A 24,505-nucleotide genomic window follows, 5' to 3' on the forward strand; every position below is an offset into this window, starting at 1 on the left:
ATGGCACCGCACGCCGTCCGACGTCCAGAAGACGCGGTAGGCAGTCCCCTCGTGCACCACATTAAAATTACCCTCCGTCGTGTCCTCCCGCGCCAGCCGGACAAAGAGCTGGCGGCGGAAGGAGAACACGTGGCGCAGGCTGTTCTCCCTGAGGCCGAGCGGTATGGGGTTGATCCCTGACCTTACCTCCCCCAGTTGTTGTAGGTGAGGGAGGAGGAGCTCAGCGGGAACAAAGGGCGGGACGTTTGAAATGATGACCCTCTGCGCGGTGGCCTCGAGAGGGTCCACCGGCAGGAACGTCCCGCCCACCGTGAGCCCCTTTTCGAGGGCCAGGGACACCGCCCGCTCCGACCCCAGGAAGAACACGGCCTTCCCAGACATCTTGGAGGCTGCGACAATGGCCGAGGGGCCGACTACCCCAGCCATCGCCCGCACGCACTCCTCGATGGTCATTGTGGGGTGAGTGTAGCTCTTGACCCCGTGTTTTTTAGTAATGAGTCTGAAAGGTGGCAGGGCAGCGGGTGGCGCAGGAGGGGCCGTGGAAGCGGTTGCCACCTGCGCATATGTCTTCGCTGGCCCTGCCACCGGCGTGGATGGGGTCGCCATCACGGGGTCCCTTTAAGGGCTACACCCACCCCAAAGTCACAGGCCTTAATGGTCTTTAATGGCCTCGTATATTAACTGAGCAGAGGAGCCCTTAACGAGGCACCTCTCCCCTCGTTGGCAATTGGGGAGAGGCCTTGCTCCCTCTGCTCAGCTGTCTTAATTGGGTTTTGTTTTTTTAAAATTAGGAAGAAAAGGGGCCTCAGAGAGAGAGGGGAGAAACAGAGGGTAACGGAGAAAGAGAGAGGGGGGTGGGAAGGGGGGGGGGCTGCGAGGGCAGGTCTCCCCTCGCAGCTGTGGGTGGGTGCACTCCCCAGATGGCAAAACACACAAAAAACACAGTCTTTGGGTTGGTCTTCAGGTGGGGGGAGAAGACGTCTTCACCTGGGGTAGCTAGAGCCACCAGGCACACAATCCTAAACGATCTTTAATAGGATGATTAATGACAATCTTCAGCCTGGTAGCTCCAGCTATCCCAGGCTAGGCAAATGTGGGGGGGTGGGGGGGGTTCCAATTGTGGGGGGGGCCTAGTTGTAAGCAAGGCCCCCACACACACTACCACACACACACACACCCCCCGCGATGTTCCGGCCCTCAGTGGTCTTCTTTCCTCCCCCCACCGATACAACAAAGTCTGTTTGGGGAAATGCACCCACACCCACCTGTAGAATGTAGAGTCTCCCTCCTTCCACACTGGATGTTGTTTGTCTTTTCCCCCTCTCTCCAACTCTTTGCAGAATGATAAAGATGTACAAAGTTTTCTGTTCTCCTCCTCTCCCTCTGGGTTAAAGTTGGTGGTGAAGCCCCTTTCTTCCTTCTCTTCCTGGGCTGGTCTCAGGGCTCTCCAGGCAGGAGCTCAAGTTGCTAGCAGCTCCACTCACTGCTCACAGCTCCAACTGAGCAGGACACGCCTCCACTGCTCTACCATTGGTTCCTTGTGCATGAAACTCTTTTGAGTTTACCTGCGAAAACATAAAACATTAAAGAGTGCCACCCGACCTGGGTGACACTCCAGACATTTACAAGGCCCTTTTTTCCCCCCCCCTTTTTTTTTGTGTGTTTTTTCTTTTTTTTTTGTTTTTTTTTTTTTGGGCACTAAAATCACAATTTTTCCCCAGTGCCCCCTATAAAAGGGAAGGGGACACTAAAAGCACCGGCAATTAAAACAAATTAACTTTAAAACGTAAAATCAAATTAAAATTTGGTTGCCGGGCGTGATGATGCACTCCAGTCCCTCCGGTGCCCACCTCTCGCGGAAGGCCGCGAGCGTACCGGTGGACACCGCGTGCTCCATCTCCAAGGACACCCTGGACCGGATGTAAGAGCGGAAGAGAGGCAGGCAGTCAGGTTGAATGACCCCCTCGACCGCCCGCTGCCTGGACCGGCTGATGGCACCCTTGGCCGTGCCCAGGAGCAGTCCTACGAGGAGGCCCTCGGACCTACCCGCTCCCCTCCGCACAGGGTGCCCAAAGATCAGGAGAGTGGGACTGAAGTGCAGCCAGAATTTCAGGAGCAGCCCCTTCAAATAATGGAACAGGGGCTGCAACCTTGTGCACTCCATAAAAACATGGAACACGGACTCCTCCAGACCGCAGAAATTGCAGGCGGCCTGGGAGTCCGTGAACCGGCTTAAAAATTTGTTGCACGGCACTGCTCCGTGCACCACCCTCCAGGCCAAGTCCCCGATGAATAGTGGGAGGACCCCTGCGTAGAGTGCCCTCCATCGGGGACCCCCGCCTCCTCCGGACGGCAAGATGGTACGCCATGGCGTGTCCGGACGGCCGGCGAGGATGGCAAAGTTGAGGGTGTGCAGGAGCAGCCCGTACAGGAAACCCCTCCGCGCGGAACTGAAAGGCACGGAGGGGATTTCCCCGAGGCGGCTCAAGTTGTGAGGCGCCGGCCCCCGAGGGAGGTTCCGGGGTTTGGCGCCGATGAGGAATTCCGTCCGGACGGGGGTCAGTTCGGACGGGATCTCCCCACGTGCTTGAGCCTCCTCGATGCACCTAACGGAGTCAGGGCCCAGAGCTGTTTTTAGCGACTCGATGGCATCGGCCGCGTGGCGGACGTTGGCAGAGTTTAGGCGCCGCGCCAGCGTGTCTGGCGCCATCCAGCCCGCTCCTCCGCCATCGAGCAGGTCCCTGACCCTGGTCACCTCACCAGCCACAGCCCTCTCTTCCGACCGCCACATGAAGCCTCGGCCGTGGAGGTACGGATTCCCGAGCAGCGGCTCCTGCAGGACGGCCGCCACTCCAGCCGGCGGAGAGCTGCGCTTGGTGGAGACTTTGTTCCAGACCCTGATGAGTTCCCTGTAAAAGACAGGCAGCTCCCGGAGGGCGGTCCTGGCACCCCCCAAGTTCACAAACAGGAGCTGCGTGTCATAATTGAGGTCGAGCTGCTGGCGGAAGAAATACCTCGCCAGAGCGCACCACCTAGGAGGGGGCTCGACGTAAAGGTATCTCTGCAGGGTCTGAAGACGGAAAGTCGCGAGCTGGGCGCTGACGCACACCAACGACTGACCGCCCTCCTCAAGCGGGAGACTCAAGACCGCGGCAGAGACCCAGTGCTTCCTGTTGTTCCAGAAGAAGTCCACCAGCTTCTTCTGTATCTTGGCGACAAACGCAGGGGGAGGGGTCAAAGTGACCAGCCGGTACCACAGCATTGCGGCCACCAGCTGGTTTATGACTAGCGCTCGACCCCTGTAGGACAGCACTCGGAGCAGTCCTGTCCAGCGCCCTAGGCGAGCGGCGACCTTGGCCTCCAGCTCCTGCCAGTTCGCCGGCCAGGCTCCCTCGTCGGGGCTAAGGTAGACTCCCAGATAGAGGAGATGGGTCGTGCTCCAGGCAAAAGGCCTGAGCTCCTCCGGCAGGGAGTCCACCCGCCACTGACCCACCAGGAGTCCGGAACATTTCTCCCAGTTGATCCTGGCGTCCTTGTGCATGAAACTCTTTTGAGTTTATCTGTGAAAACATAAAACATTAAACGGTGCCACCCGACCTGGGTGACACTCCAGACATTTACAAGGCCCTTTTTTTTTTTTTTCCCCCCTTTTTTGTGTTTTTTCTTTTTTTTTTGTTTTTTTTTGGGCACTAAAATCACAATTTTTCCCCAGTGCCCCCTATAAAAGGGAAGGGGACACTAAAAGCACCGGCAATTAAAACAAATTAACTTTAAAACGTAAAATCAAATTAAAATTTGGTTGCCGGGCGTGATGATGCACTCCAGTCCCTCCGGTGCCCACCTCTCGCGGAAGGCCGCGAGCGTACCGGTGGACACCGCGTGCTCCATCTCCAAGGACACCCTGGACCGGATGTAAGAGCGGAAGAGAGGCAGGCAGTCAGGTTGAACGACCCCCTCGACCGCCCGCTGCCTGGACCGGCTGATGGCACCCTTGGCCGTGCCCAGGAGCAGTCCTACGAGGAGGCCTTCGGACCTACCCGCTCCCCTACGCACAGGGTGCCCAAAGATCAGGAGAGTGGGACTGAAGTGCAGCCAGAATTTCAGGAGCAGCCCCTTCAAATAGTGGAACAGGGGCTGCAACCTCGTGCATTCAATAAAAACATGGAACACGGACTCCTCCAGACCGCAGAAATTGCAGGCGGCCTGGGAGTCCGTGAACCGGCTTAAAAATTTGTTGCACGGCACTGCTCCGTGCACCACCCTCCAGGCCAAGTCCCCGATGAATAGTGGGAGGACCCCTGCGTAGAGTGCCCTCCATCGGGGACCCCCGCCTCCTCCGGACGGCAAGATGGTACGCCATGGCGTGTCCGGACGGCCGGCGAGGATGGCAAAGTTGAGGGTGTGCAGGAGCAGCCCGTACAGGAAACCCCTCCGCGCGGAACTGAAAGGCACGGAGGGGATTTCCCCGAGGCGGCTCAAGTTGTGAGGCGCCGGCCCCCGAGGGAGGTTCCGGGGTTTGGCGCCGATGAGGAATTCCGTCCGGACGGGGTCAGTTCGGACGGGATCTCCCCACGTGCTTGAGCCTCCTCGATGCACCTAACGGAGTCAGGGCCCAGAGCTGTTTTTAGCGACTCGATGGCATCGGCCGCGTGGCGGACGTTGGCAGAATTTAAGCGCCGCGCCAGCGTGTCTGGCGCCATCCAGCCCGCTCCTCCGCCATCGAGCAGGTCCCTGACCCTGGTCACCTCACCAGCCACAGCCCTCTCTTCCGACCGCCACATGAAGCCTCGGCCGTGGAGGTACGGATTCCCGAGCAGCGGCTCCTGCAGGACGGCCGCCACTCCAGCCGGTGGAGAGCTGCGCTTGGTGGAGACTTTGTTCCAGACCCTGATGAGTTCCCTGTAAAAGACAGGCAGCTCCCGGAGGGCGGTCCTGGCACCCCCCAAGTTCACAAACAGGAGCTGCGTGTCATAATTGAGGTCGAGCTGCTGGCGGAAGAAATACCTCGCCAGAGCGCACCACCTAGGAGGGGGCTCGACGTAAAGGTATCTCTGCAGGGTCTGAAGACGGAAAGTCGCGAGCTGGGCGCTGACGCACACCAACGACTGACCGCCCTCCTCAAGCGGGAGACTCAAGACCGCGGCAGAGACCCAGTGCTTCCTGTTGTTCCAGAAGAAGTCCACCAGCTTCTTCTGTATCTTGGCGACAAACGCAGGGGGAGGGGTCAAAGTGACCAGCCGGTACCACAGCATTGCGGCCACCAGCTGGTTTATGACTAGCGCTCGACCCCTGTAGGACAGCACTCGGAGCAGTCCTGTCCAGCGCCCTAGGCGAGCGGCGACCTTGGCCTCCAGCTCCTGCCAGTTCGCCGGCCAGGCTCCCTCGTCGGGGCTAAGGTAGACTCCCAGATAGAGGAGATGGGTCGTGCTCCAGGCAAAAGGCCTGAGCTCCTCCGGCAGGGAGTCCACCCGCCACTGACCCACCAGGAGTCCGGAACATTTCTCCCAGTTGATCCTGGCGTCCTTGTGCATGAAACTCTTTTGAGTTTATCTGTGAAAACATAAAACATTAAACGGTGCCACCCGACCTGGGTGACACTCCAGACATTTACAAGGCCCTTTTTTTTTTTTTTCCTCCTTTTTTGTGTTTTTTTTTTGTGTTTTTTCTTTTTTTTTTGTTTTTTTTTTGGGCACTAAAATCACAATTTTTCCCCAGTGCCCCCTATAAAAGGGAAGGGGACACTAAAAGCACCGGCAATTAAAACAAATTAACTTTAAAACGTAAAATCAAATTAAAATTTGGTTGCCGGGCGTGATGATGCACTCCAGTCCCTCCGGTGCCCACCTCTCGCGGAAGGCCGCGAGCGTACCGGTGGACACCGCGTGCTCCATCTCCAAGGACACCCTGGACCGGATGTAAGAGCGGAAGAGAGGCAGGCAGTCAGGTTGAACGACCCCCTCGACCGCCCGCTGCCTGGACCGGCTGATGGCACCCTTGGCCGTGCCCAGGAGCAGTCCTACGAGGAGGCCTTCGGACCTACCCGCTCCCCTCCGCACAGGGTGCCCAAAGATCAGGAGAGTGGGACTGAAGTGCAGCCAGAATTTCAGGAGCAGCCCCTTCAAATAGTGGAACAGGGGCTGCAACCTCGTGCATTCAATAAAAACATGGAACACGGACTCCTCCAGACCGCAGAAATTGCAGGCGGCCTGGGAGTCCGTGAACCGGCTTAAAAATTTGTTGCACGGCACTGCTCCGTGCACCACCCTCCAGGCCAAGTCCCCGATGAATAGTGGGAGGACCCCTGCGTAGAGTGCCCTCCATCGGGGACCCCCGCCTCCTCCGGACGGCAAGATGGTACGCCATGGCGTGTCCGGACGGCCGGCGAGGATGGCAAAGTTGAGGGTGTGCAGGAGCAGCCCGTACAGGAAACCCCTCCGCGCGGAACTGAAAGGCACGGAGGGGATTTCCCCGAGGCGGCTCAAGTTGTGAGGCGCCGGCCCCCGAGGGAGGTTCCGGGGTTTGGCGCCGATGAGGAATTCCGTCCGGACGGGGGTCAGTTCGGACGGGATCTCCCCACGTGCTTGAGCCTCCTCGATGCACCTAACGGAGTCAGGGCCCAGAGCTGTTTTTAGCGACTCGATGGCATCGGCCGCGTGGCGGACGTTGGCAGAATTTAAGCGCCGCGCCAGCGTGTCTGGCGCCATCCAGCCCGCTCCTCCGCCATCGAGTAGGTCCCTGACCCTGGTCACCTCACCAGCCACAGCCCTCTCTTCCGACCGCCACATAAAACCTCGGCCGTGGAGGTACGGATTCCCGAGCAGCGGCTCCTGCAGGACGGCCGCCACTCCAGCCGGTGGAGAGCTGCGCTTGGTGGAGACTTTGTTCCAGACCCTGATGAGTTCCCTGTAAAAGACAGGCAGCTCCCGGAGGGCGGTCCTGGCACCCCCCAAGTTCACAAACAGGAGCTGCGTGTCATAATTGAGGTCGAGCTGCTGGCGGAAGAAATACCTCGCCAGAGCGCACCACCTAGGAGGGGGCTCGACGTAAAGGTATCTCTGCAGGGTCTGAAGACGGAAAGTCGCGAGCTGGGCGCTGACGCACACCAACGACTGACCGCCCTCCTCAAGCGGGAGACTCAAGACCGCGGCAGAGACCCAGTGCTTCCTGTTGTTCCAGAAGAAGTCCACCAGCTTCTTCTGTATCTTGGCGACAAACGCAGGGGGAGGGGTCAAAGTGACCAGCCGGTACCACAGCATTGCGGCCACCAGCTGGTTTATGACTAGCGCTCGACCCCTGTAGGACAGCACTCGGAGCAGTCCTGTCCAGCGCCCTAGGCGAGCGGCGACCTTGGCCTCCAGCTCCTGCCAGTTCGCCGGCCAGGCTCCCTCGTCGGGGCTAAGGTAGACTCCCAGATAGAGGAGATGGGTCGTGCTCCAGGCAAAAGGCCTGAGCTCCTCCGGCAGGGAGTCCACCCGCCACTGACCCACCAGGAGTCCGGAACATTTCTCCCAGTTGATCCTGGCGGAGGACGCGGCCGAGTAAATCTCCTGGCACTCACGCATCCTCCGCAGGTCAGCGGGATCCTCTATCGCGAGGAGCACGTCATCGGCGTAAGCCGAGAGGACGACCTCCACGCCCGGCCCTTGCAGAGCCAGTCCCGTCAACCTCGTCCGCAAGAGGCGCAGGAAAGGCTCCACGCAAACGGCGTATAACTGGCCGGACATGGGGCATCCCTGGCGCACCCCTCTCCTAAAGCGAAGGGGCGCCGTCAAGGACCCGTTAACCTTAATCAGACACTCCGCGGCGGCGTACAAAAGTCGGATCCGGGCGACGAAATGCGTCCCGAACCCGAAAGCGCGCAGAGTTCCGAGCAGATAGTCGTGATCCAACCTGTCGAACGCCTTCTCTTGGTCGAGGGATAGGAAGGCGACCGACAGACCAGCCTCCTGGGAACAATGGATGAGGTCCCGGACCAGATGGATGTTATCGTGGATTGTCCGGCCCGGGACCGTGTATGACTGGTCGGAGTGGATCATGTGGTCCAGCACGGCACCAAGGCGAGCAGACATCGCCCTGGCGAAGATTTTGTAGTCCGTGCTGAGGAGGGAGACCGGGCGCCAGTTCTTAAGGAGGAGGAGATCGCCCTTCTTAGGCAGCAGGACGATGACTGCCCTGCGCCAAGAGAGGGGCATCTCCCCGGTCGCCAGACTTTCCCCCAGGACCCGCGCGTAGTCGCTCCCCAGGACGTCCCAGAACGCCCTGTGGAACTCCACGGTCAGCCCGTCCAGCCCCGGGGATTTTCCCCTCGAGAGCCGGGCGAGGGCACCGGTCAGCTCCGCCAGGCTTAGCGGAGCTTCCAGATTTTCGGCGCCCTCCGGGCCGACCTTCGGCAGGTCCTCCCACAAAACTCTACGCGCTTCCTCGCTGGACGGATCCGGAGAGAACAGAGCCCCGTAATATTCACGGACCCTGTTGTTGACGCCCTCCGGATCCGAGACGAGAGAGCCGTCGTCGGCCAGCAGCGTCAAGAGCTGCTTACGGACACTCTGCCTTTTTTCCAGCGAGTAGAAGAAGGGGGAGCCGCGGTCCAGATCCCGCAGGAACCGGATCCGCGACCTCACGAACGCGCCTCGGGACCCGACGAGCTGCAGGTCCTTCAGCGCGGCCTTCTTCGCTTCGTACACCGTCCGCAGGGCCGGGTCCTGGACGACTTGACCGAGACGGGCTTCCAGGTCGAGCACCTCTTTTTCTAGGCGCCCGACTCTGGCCGCCCGCCTCTTGGTCGACCCCCTCGCGTACTCTTGACAGAAGACGCGGACGTGAGCCTTGCCCACGTCCCACCATAGCCTCAAGGAGGGGAAGCCCCCCTGCTTCCTTCTCCAGTCGGACCAGAATCGACGGAACGAGTCCTGGAACCGCACGTCCTCCAGCAGCCGGTTGTTAAAGTGCCAGTACGCGGACCCCGTCCTCGCGCGGAGCGAAGCGAGCTCCGCCCACACCAGGTGGTGGTCCGAACACGGCACCGGCCGCATGGAGGCCGCCGGGACGCAGGAAACGTACGCCCGAGACACGTAAAGGCGGTCGACTCTAGACCATCCAACTCCAGGCCTCACCCAAGTAAAGGCGCTGGAGTCGGGGTGGAGATTTCGCCAGACGTCCACCAAGTCGAAGGACCCGACCAGGTCCCTCAACTTCTCCATCGCCGTCATGCACTGCGGGGCACCGGAGCGGTCCCTCGCCTCGAGGGTGCAGTTAAAATCCCCCCCGAGGACAATGCAGTCGCCGACGTCGACGGAGCCAAGAAGAACGGACACCTCTTCAAAGAAGCGCGTTTGCTGCGGGCCGGGATGAGGGGTGTACACGTTCACGAGATGGAGCGGCACGTCCCCCAGGCGAACCGTTACGTGCAGCAAGCGGCCTGGCACGGGCTCCTCGACCCCCAAGATCTCCGGCTGAAAATGCGGGCCCAGCAAGATGGCCACCCCACTAGAAATGGCGGTGAGGTGGCTCATGCGGACCTCTCCTTGCCATTCCAGGAGCCACGTGGCTTCGTCTCCCGGAACGGTGTGGGTTTCTTGCAGGAAGCACACCGCATATTTCCCCTCCCGCAGGAGCGAAAAATTGTCAAATCTACGGCGTGCCCCTCTGCCGCCGTTGATGTTGAGGCTGGCTATGGTTATCTTCATGGCAAAAGCATAGTGCAACCTCTACCTTAACCTATTGTGGGGGAGGGAGCGGAGTCTTTTGTTGAACTCCGCTCCCTCCGCAGCCCAGCGAGGAGTCCCTCGAGCTCGCGCAGCTCAAGGTGCTGCTCCTTTGTCAAGGGCCCGCCCGCGGCCAAGGTTTTAACGGCGGCGCGGACGGACCCCTTGATCAGCTCCGGCTCGGACCATTTTTCCAGGGCCAGTCGGGCTTGGTCGCGGCGACCCCGGCTCTGGGCCAAAAAGTCCCGGAGTTCCTTTGCAGGAATGAGGAGGGCCTCAGCGGCGGCCGCGAGCAGATCCACCGCCTCACTGGCGGTGGTCTCTAGGTCTTCACCCGCGTCCCCCACCGAGTCCCCGTCCTCCTCCGGGAGGTGGCCGCCAGCAGCTGGCCCATCGACCGCACAAGGTACGGCAAATGAACCGGCCGCTCCAACCGGCCCTGGCACTGCCCCGATCCCACCCCCAGGATCATCGGCAGAGGAGTCCCCACTGGGCTCTTTTAAAAATGGTGCTGGGTCGGGAAATGACAGCGGAAGGGGTTCCCCCTCCGCCCCAGGAACCGGAGAACAAGGAGAGACCCGGCCATAGGAGATCCCCAGGCTCCCCAAGTGCTCCAGCTCCAAAGTAAGAGGCGAGGGTGGGTGTTCCTCCCCCTCCCCGCTGCCACCCCCCGGCCCAGCATCTACAGTTTCATTAAAAACAGTAAATTGTGTTTCTGCCGGGTCGAGCGTCTCCCGGGGGAAGTTGGGTATTGGCTGGGCGGGCTCAGGTTCGGCCTTTTCGGCCTCGCCCGCCTCAGTCCCCGGGACGCCCGGCCCGGCGGCTACGTATTCCTCCGCGGTCCCCACGCCCCCCACGACAGGCAGATCTTCCACTCCATCCCCGGGAGGCAGAGGCTGGGCAGCCTCAACTGTTTCACCCTCCCCGGGGACAGACTCCTCCCGCCTACGGCGCTGCTTGGGGGCGCTGGTTGGGGACGCGGGACACGCGGCGGGCACCAACTCCTCCACGGAGGGATGTTGTTCCCCCTCCGTCTCATCGGAGCCGTGCCTCCTTTTGTTCCTGGGGGTGCGCGGAGGCAGGGAGACCCCCATGTCTGCCGAGGCCTCCCGCTCCGCCCCCCCCTTTTCCTTTCCTTTCCCGCGCCCGGGCCCCTCTGTGGTGTTATTCAAAGGCTCGGGCACGGGCTCGGGGCACCACGCGCTCGCCGGTGACGGGGTTGGGCTGAGCGCGGTGGTCAAATTATCTGGCGCACCGAGGGGACCCGCCTCTAGATGTTTTGCCTTCTTCCGCGCCTTCTTTCCGGTCGGACGCTCTCCCTCCCCCCCGCCGGAGGCCCTGAAAACAAAGGCCTCCGACGATGCCCGCGCACCCATGGCTCCCGGCACGCGGACGCAACTAGGGGGAGGGGTGGCGGCGGCGCCAGCCTTGGCCGCCTTCGGTGGTTTGGCGGCCTTGGAGGCGGGGCAGTTCTTACGAACATGCCCCACCTCCCTGCAGGCATGGCACCGCACGCCGTCCGACGTCCAGAAGACGCGGTAGGCAGTCCCCTCGTGCACCACATTAAAATTACCCTCCGTCGTGTCCTCCCGCGCCAGCCGGACAAAGAGCTGGCGGCGGAAGGAGAACACGTGGCGCAGGCTGTTCTCCCTGAGGCCGAGCGGTATGGGGTTGATCCCTGACCTTACCTCCCCCAGTTGTTGTAGGTGAGGGAGGAGGAGCTCAGCGGGAACAAAGGGCGGGACGTTTGAAATGATGACCCTCTGCGCGGTGGCCTCGAGAGGGTCCACCGGCAGGAACGTCCCGCCCACCGTGAGCCCCTTTTCGAGGGCCAGGGACACCGCCCGCTCCGACCCCAGGAAGAACACGGCCTTCCCAGACATCTTGGAGGCTGCGACAATGGCCGAGGGGCCGACTACCCCAGCCATCGCCCGCACGCACTCCTCGATGGTCATTGTGGGGTGAGTGTAGCTCTTGACCCCGTGTTTTTTAGTAATGAGTCTGAAAGGTGGCAGGGCAGCGGGTGGCGCAGGAGGGGCCGTGGAAGCGGTTGCCACCTGCGCATATGTCTTCGCTGGCCCTGCCACCGGCGTGGATGGGGTCGCCATCACGGGGTCCCTTTAAGGGCTACACCCACCCCAAAGTCACAGGCCTTAATGGTCTTTAATGGCCTCGTATATTAACTGAGCAGAGGAGCCCTTAACGAGGCACCTCTCCCCTCGTTGGCAATTGGGGAGAGGCCTTGCTCCCTCTGCTCAGCTGTCTTAATTGGGTTTTGTTTTTTTAAAATTAGGAAGAAAAGGGGCCTCAGAGAGAGAGGGGAGAAACAGAGGGTAACGGAGAAAGAGAGAGGGGGGTGGGAAGGGGGGGGGGCTGCGAGGGCAGGTCTCCCCTCGCAGCTGTGGGTGGGTGCACTCCCCAGATGGCAAAACACACAAAAAACACAGTCTTTGGGATGGTCTTCAGGTGGGGGGAGAAGACGTCTTCACCTGGGGTAGCTAGAGCCACCAGGCACACAATCCTAAACGATCTTTAATAGGATGATTAATGACAATCTTCAGCCTGGTAGCTCCAGCTATCCCAGGCTAGGCAAATGTGGGGGGGTGGGGGGGGTTCCAATTGTGGGGGGGGCCTAGTTGTAAGCAAGGCCCCCACACACACTACCACACACACACACACCCCCCGCGATGTTCCGGCCCTCAGTGGTCTTCTTTCCTCCCCCCACCGATACAACAAAGTCTGTTTGGGGAAATGCACCCACACCCACCTGTAGAATGTAGAGTCTCCCTCCTTCCACACTGGATGTTGTTTGTCTTTTCCCCCTCTCTCCAACTCTTTGCAGAATGATAAAGATGTACAAAGTTTTCTGTTCTCCTCCTCTCCCTCTGGGTTAAAGTTGGTGGTGAAGCCCCTTTCTTCCTTCTCTTCCTGGGCTGGTCTCAGGGCTCTCCAGGCAGGAGCTCAAGTTGCTAGCAGCTCCACTCACTGCTCACAGCTCCAACTGAGCAGGACACGCCTCCACTGCTCTACCATTGGTTCCTTGTGCATGAAACTCTTTTGAGTTTACCTGCGAAAACATAAAACATTAAAGAGTGCCACCCGACCTGGGTGACACTCCAGACATTTACAAGGCCCTTTTTTCCCCCCCCTTTTTTTTTTTGTGTTTTTTCTTTTTTTTTTTGTTTTTTTTTTTTGGGCACTAAAATCACAATTTTTCCCCAGTGCCCCCTATAAAAGGGAAGGGGACACTAAAAGCACCGGCAATTAAAACAAATTAACTTTAAAACGTAAAATCAAATTAAAATTTGGTTGCCGGGCGTGATGATGCACTCCAGTCCCTCCGGTGCCCACCTCTCGCGGAAGGCCGCGAGCGTACCGGTGGACACCGCGTGCTCCATCTCCAAGGACACCCTGGACCGGATGTAAGAGCGGAAGAGAGGCAGGCAGTCAGGTTGAACGACCCCCTCGACCGCCCGCTGCCTGGACCGGCTGATGGCACCCTTGGCCGTGCCCAGGAGCAGTCCTACGAGGAGGCCTTCGGACCTACCCGCTCCCCTCCGCACAGGGTGCCCAAAGATCAGGAGAGTGGGACTGAAGTGCAGCCAGAATTTCAGGAGCAGCCCCTTCAAATAGTGGAACAGGGGCTGCAACCTCGTGCATTCAATAAAAACATGGAACACAGACTCCTCCAGACCGCAGAAATTGCAGGCGGCCTGGGAGTCCGTGAACCGGCTTAAAAATTTGTTGCACGGCACTGCTCCGTGCACCACCCTCCAGGCCAAGTCCCCGATGAATAGTGGGAGGACCCCTGCGTAGAGTGCCCTCCATCGGGGACCCCCGCCTCCTCCGGACGGCAAGATGGTACGCCATGGCGTGTCCGGACGGCCGGCGAGGATGGCAAAGTTGAGGGTGTGCAGGAGCAGCCCGTACAGGAAACCCCTCCGCGCGGAACTGAAAGGCACGGAGGGGATTTCCCCGAGGCGGCTCAAGTTGTGAGGCGCCGGCCCCCGAGGGAGGTTCCGGGGTTTGGCGCCGATGAGGAATTCCGTCCGGACGGGGGTCAGTTCGGACGGGATCTCCCCACGTGCTTGAGCCTCCTCGATGCACCTAACGGAGTCAGGGCCCAGAGCTGTTTTTAGCGACTCGATGGCATCGGCCGCGTGGCGGACGTTGGCAGAATTTAAGCGCCGCGCCAGCATGTCTGGCGCCATCCAGCCCGCTCCTCCGCCATCGAGCAGGTCCCTGACCCTGGTCACCTCACCAGCCACAGCCCTCTCTTCCGACCGCCACATAAAACCTCGGCCGTGGAGGTACGGATTCCCGAGCAGCGGCTCCTGCAGGACGGCCGCCACTCCAGCCGGTGGAGAGCTGCGCTTGGTGGAGACTTTGTTCCAGACCCTGATGAGTTCCCTGTAAAAGACAGGCAGCTCCCGGAGGGCGGTCCTGGCACCCCCCAAGTTCACAAACAGGAGCTGCGTGTCATAATTGAGGTCGAGCTGCTGGCGGAAGAAATACCTCGCCAGAGCGCACCACCTAGGAGGGGGCTCGACGTAAAGGTATCTCTGCAGGGTCTGAAGACGGAAAGTCGCGAGCTGGGCGCTGACGCACACCAACGACTGACCGCCCTCCTCAAGCGGGAGACTCAAGACCGCGGCAGAGACCCAGTGCTTCCTGTTGTTCCAGAAGAAGTCCACCAGCTTCTTCTGTATCTTGGCGACAAACGCAGGGGGAGGGGTCAAAGTGACCAGCCGGTACCACAGCATTGCGGCCACCAGCTGGTTTATGACTAGCGCTCGACCCCTGTAGGACAGCACTCGGAGCAGTCCTGTCCAGCGCCCTAGGCGAGCGGCGACCTTGGCCTCCAGCTCCTGCCAGTTCGCCGGCCAGGCTCCCTCGTCGGGGCTAAGGTAGACTCCCAGATAGAGGAGATGGGTCGTGCTCCAGGCAAAAGGCCTGAGCTCCTCCGGCAGGGAGTCCACCCGCCACTGACCCACCAGGAGTCCGGAACATTTCTCCCAGTTGATCCTGGCGTCCTTGTGCATGAAACTCTTTTGAGTTTATCTGTGAAAACATAAAACATTAAACGGTGCCACCCGACCTGGGTGACACTCCAGACATTTACAAGGCCCTTTTTTTTTTTTTTCCCCCTTTTTTGTGTTTTTTTTTTGTGTTTTTTCTTTTTTTTTTTGTTTTTTTTTTGGGCACTAAAATCACAATTTTTCCCCAGTGCCCCCTATAAAAGGGAAGGGGACACTAAAAGCACCGGCAATTAAAACAAATTAACTTTAAAACGTAAAATCAAATTAAAATTTGGTTGCCGGGCGTGATGATGCACTCCAGTCCCTCCGGTGCCCACCTCTCGCGGAAGGCCGCGAGCGTACCGGTGGACACCGCGTGCTCCATCTCCAAGGACACCCTGGACCGGATGTAAGAGCGGAAGAGAGGCAGGCAGTCAGGTTGAACGACCCCCTCGACCGCCCGCTGCCTGGACCGGCTGATGGCACCCTTGGCCGTGCCCAGGAGCAGTCCTACGAGGAGGCCTTCGGACCTACCCGCTCCCCTCCGCACAGGGTGCCCAAAGATCAGGAGAGTGGGACTGAAGTGCAGCCAGAATTTCAGGAGCAGCCCCTTCAAATAGTGGAACAGGGGCTGCAACCTCGTGCATTCAATAAAAACATGGAACACAGACTCCTCCAGACCGCAGAAATTGCAGGCGGCCTGGGAGTCCGTGAACCGGCTTAAAAATTTGTTGCACGGCACTGCTCCGTGCACCACCCTCCAGGCCAAGTCCCCGATGAATAGTGGGAGGACCCCTGCGTAGAGTGCCCTCCATCGGGGACCCCCGCCTCCTCCGGACGGCAAGATGGTACGCCATGGCGTGTCCGGACGGCCGGCGAGGATGGCAAAGTTGAGGGTGTGCAGGAGCAGCCCGTACAGGAAACCCCTCCGCGCGGAACTGAAAGGCACGGAGGGGATTTCCCCGAGGCGGCTCAAGTTGTGAGGCGCCGGCCCCCGAGGGAGGTTCCGGGGTTTGGCGCCGATGAGGAATTCCGTCCGGACGGGGTCAGTTCGGACGGGATCTCCCCACGTGCTTGAGCCTCCTCGATGCACCTAACGGAGTCAGGGCCCAGAGCTGTTTTTAGCGACTCGATGGCATCGGCCGCGTGGCGGACGTTGGCAGAATTTAAGCGCCGCGCCAGCGTGTCTGGCGCCATCCAGCCCGCTCCTCCGCCATCGAGCAGGTCGCTGACCCTGGTCACCTCACCGGCCACAGCCCTCTCTTCCGACCGCCACATAAAACCTCGGCCGTGGAGGTACGGATTCCCGAGCAGCGGCTCCTGCAGGACGGCCGCCACTCCAGCCGGTGGAGAGCTGCGCTTGGTGGAGACTTTATTCCAGACCCTGATGAGTTCCCTGTAAAAGACAGGCAGCTCCCGGAGGGCGGTCCTGGCACCCCCCAAGTTCACAAACAGGAGCTGCGTGTCATAATTGAGGTCGAGCTGCTGGCGGAAGAAATACCTCGCCAGAGCGCACCACCTAGGAGGGGGCTCGACGTAAAGGTATCTCTGCAGGGTCTGAAGACGGAAAGTCGCGAGCTGGGCGCTGACGCACACCAACGACTGACCGCCCTCCTCAAGCGGGAGACTCAAGACCGCGGCAGAGACCCAGTGCTTCCTGTTGTTCCAGAAGAAGTCCACCAGCTTCTTCTGTATCTTGGCGACAAACGCAGGGGGAGGGGTCAAAGTGACCAGCCGGTACCACAGCATTGCGGCCACCAGCTGGTTTATGACTAGCGCTCGACCCCTGTAGGACAGCACTCGGAGCAGTCCTGTCCAGCGCCCTAGGCGAGCGGCGACCTTGGCCTCCAGCTCCTGCCAGTTCGCCGGCCAGGCTCCCTCGTCGGGGCTAAGGTAGACTCCCAGATAGAGGAGATGGGTCGTGCTCCAGGCAAAAGGCCTGAGCTCCTCCGGCAGGGAGTCCACCCGCCACTGACCCACCAGGAGTCCGGAACATTTCTCCCAGTTGATCCTGGCGTCCTTGTGCATGAATCCCAAAAAGTTAGTTTGCAGGTGCAGCAGGTAATCAGGAAGGCAAATGGAATGTTGGCCTTCATTGCGAGAGGGATGGAGTACAAAAGCAGGGAGGTGTTGCTGCAACTGTATAGGGTATTGGTGAGGCCGCACCTGGAGTACTGTGTGCAGTTTTGGTCACCTTACTTAAGGATATACTAGCTTTGGAAGGGGTACAGAGACGATTCACTAGGCTGATTCGAGAAATGAGGGGGTTAACTTATGATGATAGATTGAGTAGACTGGGTCTTTACTCCTTGGAGTTCAGAAGGATGAGGGGTGATCTTATAGAAACATTTAAAATAATGAAAGGGAAAGACAAGATAGAGGCAGAGAGGTTGTTTCCATTGGTGGGGGAGACTAGAACTAGGGGGCACAGCCTCAAAATACGGAGAAGCCAATTTAAAACCGAGTTGAGAAAGAATTTCTTCTCCAAGAGGGTTGTGAATCTGTGGAATTCTCTGCCCAAGGAAGCAGTTGAGGCTAGCTCATTGAATGTTTTCAAGTCAAAGATAGATAGATTTTTAAGCATTAAGGGTTACGGGGAGAGGGCGGGTAAGTGGAGCTGAGTCCACGACCAGATCAACCATGGTCTTATTGAATGGCGGAGCAGGCTCGAGGGGCTAGATGGCCTACTCCTGTTCCTAATTCTTATGTTCTTATCAGATCTCATTTTAGGTTAAACTTTAAGGAATTAATTTAACGAAAGGATAAGTGAATCACAGAAATACTTCTCTCTCTCTGTCCCTCGAAAAGAAAATATAAAACAATGCCATCTAAATCCTAATCTATTGTTTTATAAGCCACTCTTATAAAAGGAGTGTTTTATTAATCAGGCATGTATTGCTCATCCCTAATTGCCCTTGAGAAGATTGCCTTCTTGAACTGCTGCAGTCCGTGTGGTGAAGGTGCTCCCACAGTGCTGTTAGGGAGGGAGTTCCAGGATTCTGACCCAGCGACGATGAAGGAAGGGCGATGTATCGCCACACCGGGATGGTGTGTGACCTGCAGGTGGTGCTGTTCCCATGCGCCTGCTGCCCTTGTCCTTTTAGGTGCTGGAGATCGCGGATTTTGGAGGTGCTGCTGAATAAGCCTTGGCAAGTTGCTGCAGTGCACCTTCCCATTGTGAGAACATTCAGCACCGACCCTGGGAGTGTTTGATGGGACAGTGTAGAGGGAGCTTTACTCTGTATCTAACCCGTGCTGTACCTGCCCTGCGAGTGTTTGATGGGACAGTGTAGAGAGAGCTTTACTCTGTATCTAACTCCGTGCTGTACCTGCCCTGTGAGTGTTTGATGGGACAGTGTAAACATAGAAACATTGAAAATAGGTGCAGGAGTAGGCCATTCGGCCCTTCGAGCCTGCACCACCATTCAATAAGATCATGGCTGATCATTCACCTCAGTACCCCTTTCCTGCTTTCTCTCCATACCCCTTGATCCTTTTAGCCGTAAGGGCCATATCTAACTCCCTCTTGAATATATCTAACGAACTGGCATCAACAACTTTCTGTGGTAGAGAATTCCACAGGTTCACAATTTTCTGAGTGAAGAAGTTTCTCCTCATCTCGGTCCTAAATGGCTTACCCCTTATCCTTAGACTGTGACCCCTGGTTCTGGACTTCCCCAACATCAGGAACACTCTTCCTGCATCTAACCTGTCCAGTCCCGTCAGAATTTTATATGTTTCAATGAGATCCCCTCTCATTCTTCTAAACTCGAGTGAATACAGGCCCAGTCGATCCAGTCTCTCCTCATATGTCAGTCCTACCATCCCGGGAATCAGTCTGGTGAACCTTCGCTGCACTCCCTCAATAGCAAGAACGTTCTTAGATTAGGAGACCAAAACTGAACATAATATTCCAGGTGAGGCCTCACCAAGGCCCTGTACAACTGCAGTAAGACATCCCTGCTCCTATACTCAAATTCCCTAGCTATGAAGGCCAACATACCATTTGCCTTCTTCACCGCCTGCTGTACCTGTATGCCAACTTTCAATGACTGATGAACCATGACACACAGGTCTCGTTGCACCTCCCCTTTTACTAATCTGTCACCATTCAGATAATAATCTGCCTTCCTGTTTTTGCCACCAAAGTGGATAACCTCATATTTATCCACATTATACTGCATCTGCCATGCATTTGCCCACTCACCTAACCTGTCCAAGACACCCTGCAGCCTTTTAGCATCCTCCTGACAGCTCACAAGCTTAGTGTCATCTGCAAACTTGGAGATACTACACTCAATTCCTTCATCTAAATCATTGATGTATATTATAAATAGCTGGGGTCCCAGCACTGAGCCCTGCGGCACCCCACTAGTCACTGCCTGCCATTCTGAAAAGGACCCGTTTATCCCAACTCTCTGCTTCCTGTCTGCCAACCAGTTCTCTATCCACATCAATACATTACCCCCAATACCATGTGCTTTAATTTTGCACACCAATCTCTTGTGTGGGACCTTGTCAAAAGCCTTTTGAAAGTCCAAATACACCACATCCACTGGTTCTCCCTTGTCCACTCTATTAGTTACATCCTCAAAAATTCTCGGAGATTCGTCAAGCATGATTTCCCTTTCATAAATCCATGCTGACTTGGACCAATCCTGTCACTGCTTTCCAAATGTGCTGCTATTTCATCTTTAATAATTGATTCCAACATTTTCCCCACTACCGATGTCAGGCTAACTGGTCTATAATTCCCCGTTTTCTCGCTCCCTCCTTTTTTAAAAAGTGGTGTTACATTAGCTATCCTCCAGTCCATAGGAACTGATCCAGAGTCGATAGACTGTTGGAAAATGATCACCAGTGCATCCACTATTTCTAGGGCCACTTCCTTAAGTACTCTGGGATGCAGAGTATCAGGCCCTGGGGATTTATCGGCCTTCAATCCCATCAATTTCCCTAACACAATCTCCTGACTAATAAGGATTTCCTTCAGTTTCTCCTTCTCACTAGACCCTCGGTCCCCTAGTACTTCCAGAAGGTTATTTGTGTCTTCCTTCGTGAAGACAGAACCAAAGTATTTGTTCAATTGGTCAGCCATTTCTTTGTTCCCCATTATAAATTCATCTGATTCTGACTGTAAGGGACCTACGTTTGTTTTCACTAATCTTTTTCTCTTCACAGATCTATAGAAGCTTTTGCAGTCAGTTTTTATGTTCCCAGTAAGCTTCCGCTCATACTGTATTTTCCCCCTCCTAATTAAACCCTTTGTTCTCCTCTGCAGAATTCTAAATTTCTCAGGTTTGCTGCTTTTTCTGGCCAATTTATATGCCTCTTCCTTGGATTTAACACTATCCCTAATTTCCCTTGTTAGCCACGGTTGAGCCACCTTCCCCATTTTATTTTTACTCCAGACAGGGATGTACAATTGCTGAAGTTCATCCATGTGATTGTTAAATGGTTGCCATTGCCTATCCACCATCAACCCTTTAAGTATTATTCGCCAGTCTATTCTAGCCAATTCACGTCTCATACCATCGAAGTTACCTTTCCTTAAGTTCAGGACCCTAGTATCTGAATTAATTCTCCATCTTAATAAAGAATTCTACCATATTATAGTCACTCTTCCCCAAGGGGTCTCGCACAACAAGATTGCAATTAGTCCTTTCTCATTACACATCACCCAGTATAGGATGGCCAGCCCTCTCGTTGATTCTTCGACATATTGGTCTAGAAAACCATCTCTAATACACTCCAGGAAATCCTCCTCCACCGCATTGCTACCAGTTTGGTTAGCTCAATCTACATGTAGGGAGCTTTACTTTGTATCTAACCCTGTGCTGTACCTGCCCTGGGAGTGTTTGATGGGGCAGTGTCGAGGGAGCATTAATCTATATTTTACCTGTGCTATCAATGACCAAAGAGTGATTGCTCACATTCAGTTCCTGAAGTGGAAATTATTCCATTCCCAGCATTAACATCCCTCAACTTAATGAGCACAAAAAATAGTTAACCTTGGGTTTTAAATTGTGCTTTTCTTCCAGCTTGGAGGAGATGCTGGTGCTGGGACTCCGAATGAACGAGGGACTCTCACATCAGGTAATTGGGATGAGAAATCTTTACATCCGTTAATCCTGCTTGGTGTGAATCCGACGAGTGATGGAATGAACACACAGTGCACTCTGGTGCACATTGTACACAGCAACACTCCAGTTAGCAGTCCACTGGGCTATGTCATCTCAACCAATGACTGGTGCAGAGGCTGACAGGGCTATCCAGTGATACTGATCATCTTTTTGTGTGCTTACACAGTCGCCAATTGTGTCCACACTGACACAATCACACCCACCCTGTTTCACATTTTCATGATCATAGAATCACACAGCACAGAAGGAGGCCATTCGGCCCATCGTACCTGTGCTGGCTCTATGAAGGAGCTGTCCATTTAGTCCCACACCTTTGCTCTTTCCCCTTAGCCCTGCAGATTTCCCCTTTCTACTTTACATCCATTTCCCTTTTGAAAGTTGTTATTGAATCTACTTCCACCACCCTTTCAGGCAGTGCATTCCAGATAATAGCAACTCGCTGCGTAGGAAAAAAAAACCCTCATCTCCCTTCTGGTACTTTTACCAATTATTTTAAATCTGTGTCCTCTGGTTATCGACCATCTAGCCAATGGAAACAGTTTCTCCCTACCGACTTGACCAAAGCCCCTCATAATTTTGAAAACCTCGATTAAATCTCCCTTAACCTTCTCTCCTCTAATGAGAACAATCCCAGCTTTTTTTGTCTCTCCACATAACTGAAGTTCCTCATCCTTGGTACCATTCTGGTCAATCTCTCTCCGCATCGTCTCCAAGGCCTTGACAACCTCTCTAAAGTGCGGTGCCCAGAATTCTGCACAATACTCCAGCTGAGGCCTCACCAGTGATTTATAAAAGTTCAGCATAACTCCCTTGCTTTTGTACAGTCATACCCTATTTTCATACCAGCACAATGACACCCCATTTCAGACATGCATAATCGGACCTGTTTGGTGCACATGACCAAAGAAAGGCAATTATAAAGTGCCTTTCACAACCTCAGGCTGTCAAAAAAGCCAATGGGGACTTCAGTATCCATCACCGAGTGGCTTGACTTCAGTATCCATCACCGAGTGGCTCGACTTCAGTATCCATCACCGAGTGGCTCGACTTCAGTATCCATCACCGAGTGGCTCGACTTCAGTATCCATCACCGAGTGGCTCGACTTTAGTATCCATCACCGAGTGGCTCGACTTCAGTATCCATCACCGAGTGGCTCGACTTCAGTATCCATCACTGAGTGGCTCGACTTTAGTATCCATCACTGAGTGGCTCGACTTCAGTATCCATCACCGAGTGGCTCGACTTCAGTATCCATCACCGAGTGGCTCGACTTCAGTATCCATCACCGAGTGGCTCGACTTCAGTATCCATCACCGAGTGGCTCGACTTCAGTATCCATCACCGAGTGGCTCGACTTCAGTATCCATCACCGAGTGGCTCGACTTCAGTATCCATCACCGAGTGGCTCGACTTTAGTATCCATCACCGAGTGGCTCGACTTCAGTATCCATCACCGAGTGGCTCGACTTCAGTATCCATCACCGAGTGGCTTGACTTCAGTATCCATCACCGAGTGGCTCGACTTTAGTATCCATCACCGAGTGGCTTGACTTCAGTATCCATCACCCAGTGGCTTGAATTCAGTATCCATCACCGAGTGGCTTGACTTCAGTATCCATCACCGAGTGGCTCGACTTCAGTATCCATCACCGAGTGGCTCGACTTCAGTATCCATCACCGAGTGGCTCGACTTTAGTATCCATCACCGAGTGGCTTGACTTTAGTATCCATCACCGAGTGGCTCGACTTCAGTATCCATCACCGAGTGGCTCGACTTTAGTATCCATCACCGAGTGGCTCGACTTCAGTATCCATCACCGAGTGGCTCGACTTCAGTATCCATCACCGAGTGGCTCGACTTCAGTATCCATCACCGAGTGGCTCGACTTCAGTATCCATCACCGAGTGGCTCGACTTCAGTATCCATCACCGAGTGGCTCGACTTCAGTATCCATCACCGAGTGGCTCGACTTCAGTATCCATCACCGAGTGGCTCGACTTCAGTATCCATCACCGAGTGGCTCGACTTCAGTATCCATCACCGAGTGGCTCGACTTCAGTATCCATCACCGAGTGGCTCGACTTCAGTATCCATCACCGAGTGGCTCGACTTCAGTATCCATCACCGAGTGGCTCGACTTCAGTATCCATCACCGAGTGGCTCGACTTCAGTATCCATCACCGAGTGGCTCGACTTCAGTATCCATCACCGAGTGGCTCGACTTCAGTATCCATCACCGAGTGGCTCGACTTCAGTATCCATCACCGAGTGGTTCGACTTCAGTATCCATCACCGAGTGGCTCGACTTCAGTATCCATCACCGAGTGGCTCGACTTCAGTATCCATCACCGAGTGGCTCGACTTCAGTATCCATCACCGAGTGGCTCGACTTCAGTATCCATCACCGAGTGGCTCGACTTCAGTATCCATCACCGAGTGGCTCGACTTTAGTATCCATCACCAAGTGGCCCGACTTCATTATCCATCACCGAGTGGCTCGGTAGCACCGAACTGACCCGAGTCCTGAAGGACATAGCTGCCAAACTGGGCCTGTGGCCGGTGGTGAAAGAACCACCATGAGGGAAGAACCTACTCGACTTCATCCTCACCAATCTACCTGTCGCTGATGCATCTGTCCATGACAGTGTTGGTAGGAGTGACCACTGCACAGTCCTTATGGAGACGAAGTCCCGTCTTCACACTGAGGACACCCTCCATCGTGTTGTGTGGCACTACCACCGTGCTAAATGGGATAGATTCAGAACAGATCTAGCAGCTCGAAACTGGGCATCCATGAGGCACAGTGGGCCATCAGCAACAGCTGAATTGGATTCCAGCACAATCTGTAACCTCATGGCTCAGCATATCCCGCACTCTACCATTACCATCAAGCCAGGGACCAACCCTGGTTCAATGAGGAGTGCAGAAGAGCATGCCAGGAGCAGCACCAGGCGTACCTAAAAGTGAAGTACCAACCCGGGGAAGCTGCAACACGGGACTACATGCATGCTGCATAGAGGGAGCGGACTGTGAGGCAGTTCAACAGTGAGGCAGTTAGACAGAGTTAAGTGATCTCACAACCAATGAAGCAGATAAAAGTTCTGCAGTCCTGCCACATCCAGTTGTGAATGGTGTATAATTAAACAACTAACGTGAGGAGGCTCCATGAATATCCCCATCCTCAATGCTGGCGGAGCCCAGCACGTGAGTGCAGAAGACAAGGCTAAAGTGTTTGCAACCATATTCAGCCAGAAGTGCCAAGTGGATGATGCATCTCATCCTCCTCCTGAGGTCCCCACCATCACAGAAGCCAGTCTTCAGCCAAATCGATTCACTCCATGTGATATCAAGAAACGGCAACGCACATTCGATACAGCAAAGACTATGGGCCCTGACAATATCCCGGCTGTAGTACTGAAGCTACGCCTCTAGCCAAGCTGTTCCAGTACAGCTACAACACTGGCATCTACCCAACCAAAGTGGAAAATTGTCCAACTATGTCCAACAGGACAAATCCAATCCAGCCAATGACTGCCCCATCAGTTCACTCTCCATCAGCAAAATGATGGAAGGTATTGTTGACAGCGCTATCAAGTGGTACCTACTCACCAATAACCTGCTCACCGATGCTCAGTCTA

General features: G+C 55.9%; 1 protein-coding gene across 1 annotated transcript in view; it reads left to right on the forward strand.

The window, feature by feature from the left end:
- The window catches only part of rsad1 (radical S-adenosyl methionine domain containing 1), a 63,353-nt gene that overhangs the window by 31,015 nt on the left and 7,833 nt on the right, over positions 1-24,505 (forward strand). The window contains exon 7 of the mRNA XM_070858153.1: positions 20,764-20,818. Within this exon, the coding sequence (XP_070714254.1) occupies positions 20,764-20,818 (55 nt within the window). The remainder of the gene's footprint in view (positions 1-20,763; positions 20,819-24,505) is intronic.

Source organism: Pristiophorus japonicus, chromosome 16 (genome assembly GCF_044704955.1).
Source record: "Pristiophorus japonicus isolate sPriJap1 chromosome 16, sPriJap1.hap1, whole genome shotgun sequence".
Classification (NCBI taxonomy): domain Eukaryota; kingdom Metazoa; phylum Chordata; class Chondrichthyes; family Pristiophoridae; genus Pristiophorus; species Pristiophorus japonicus.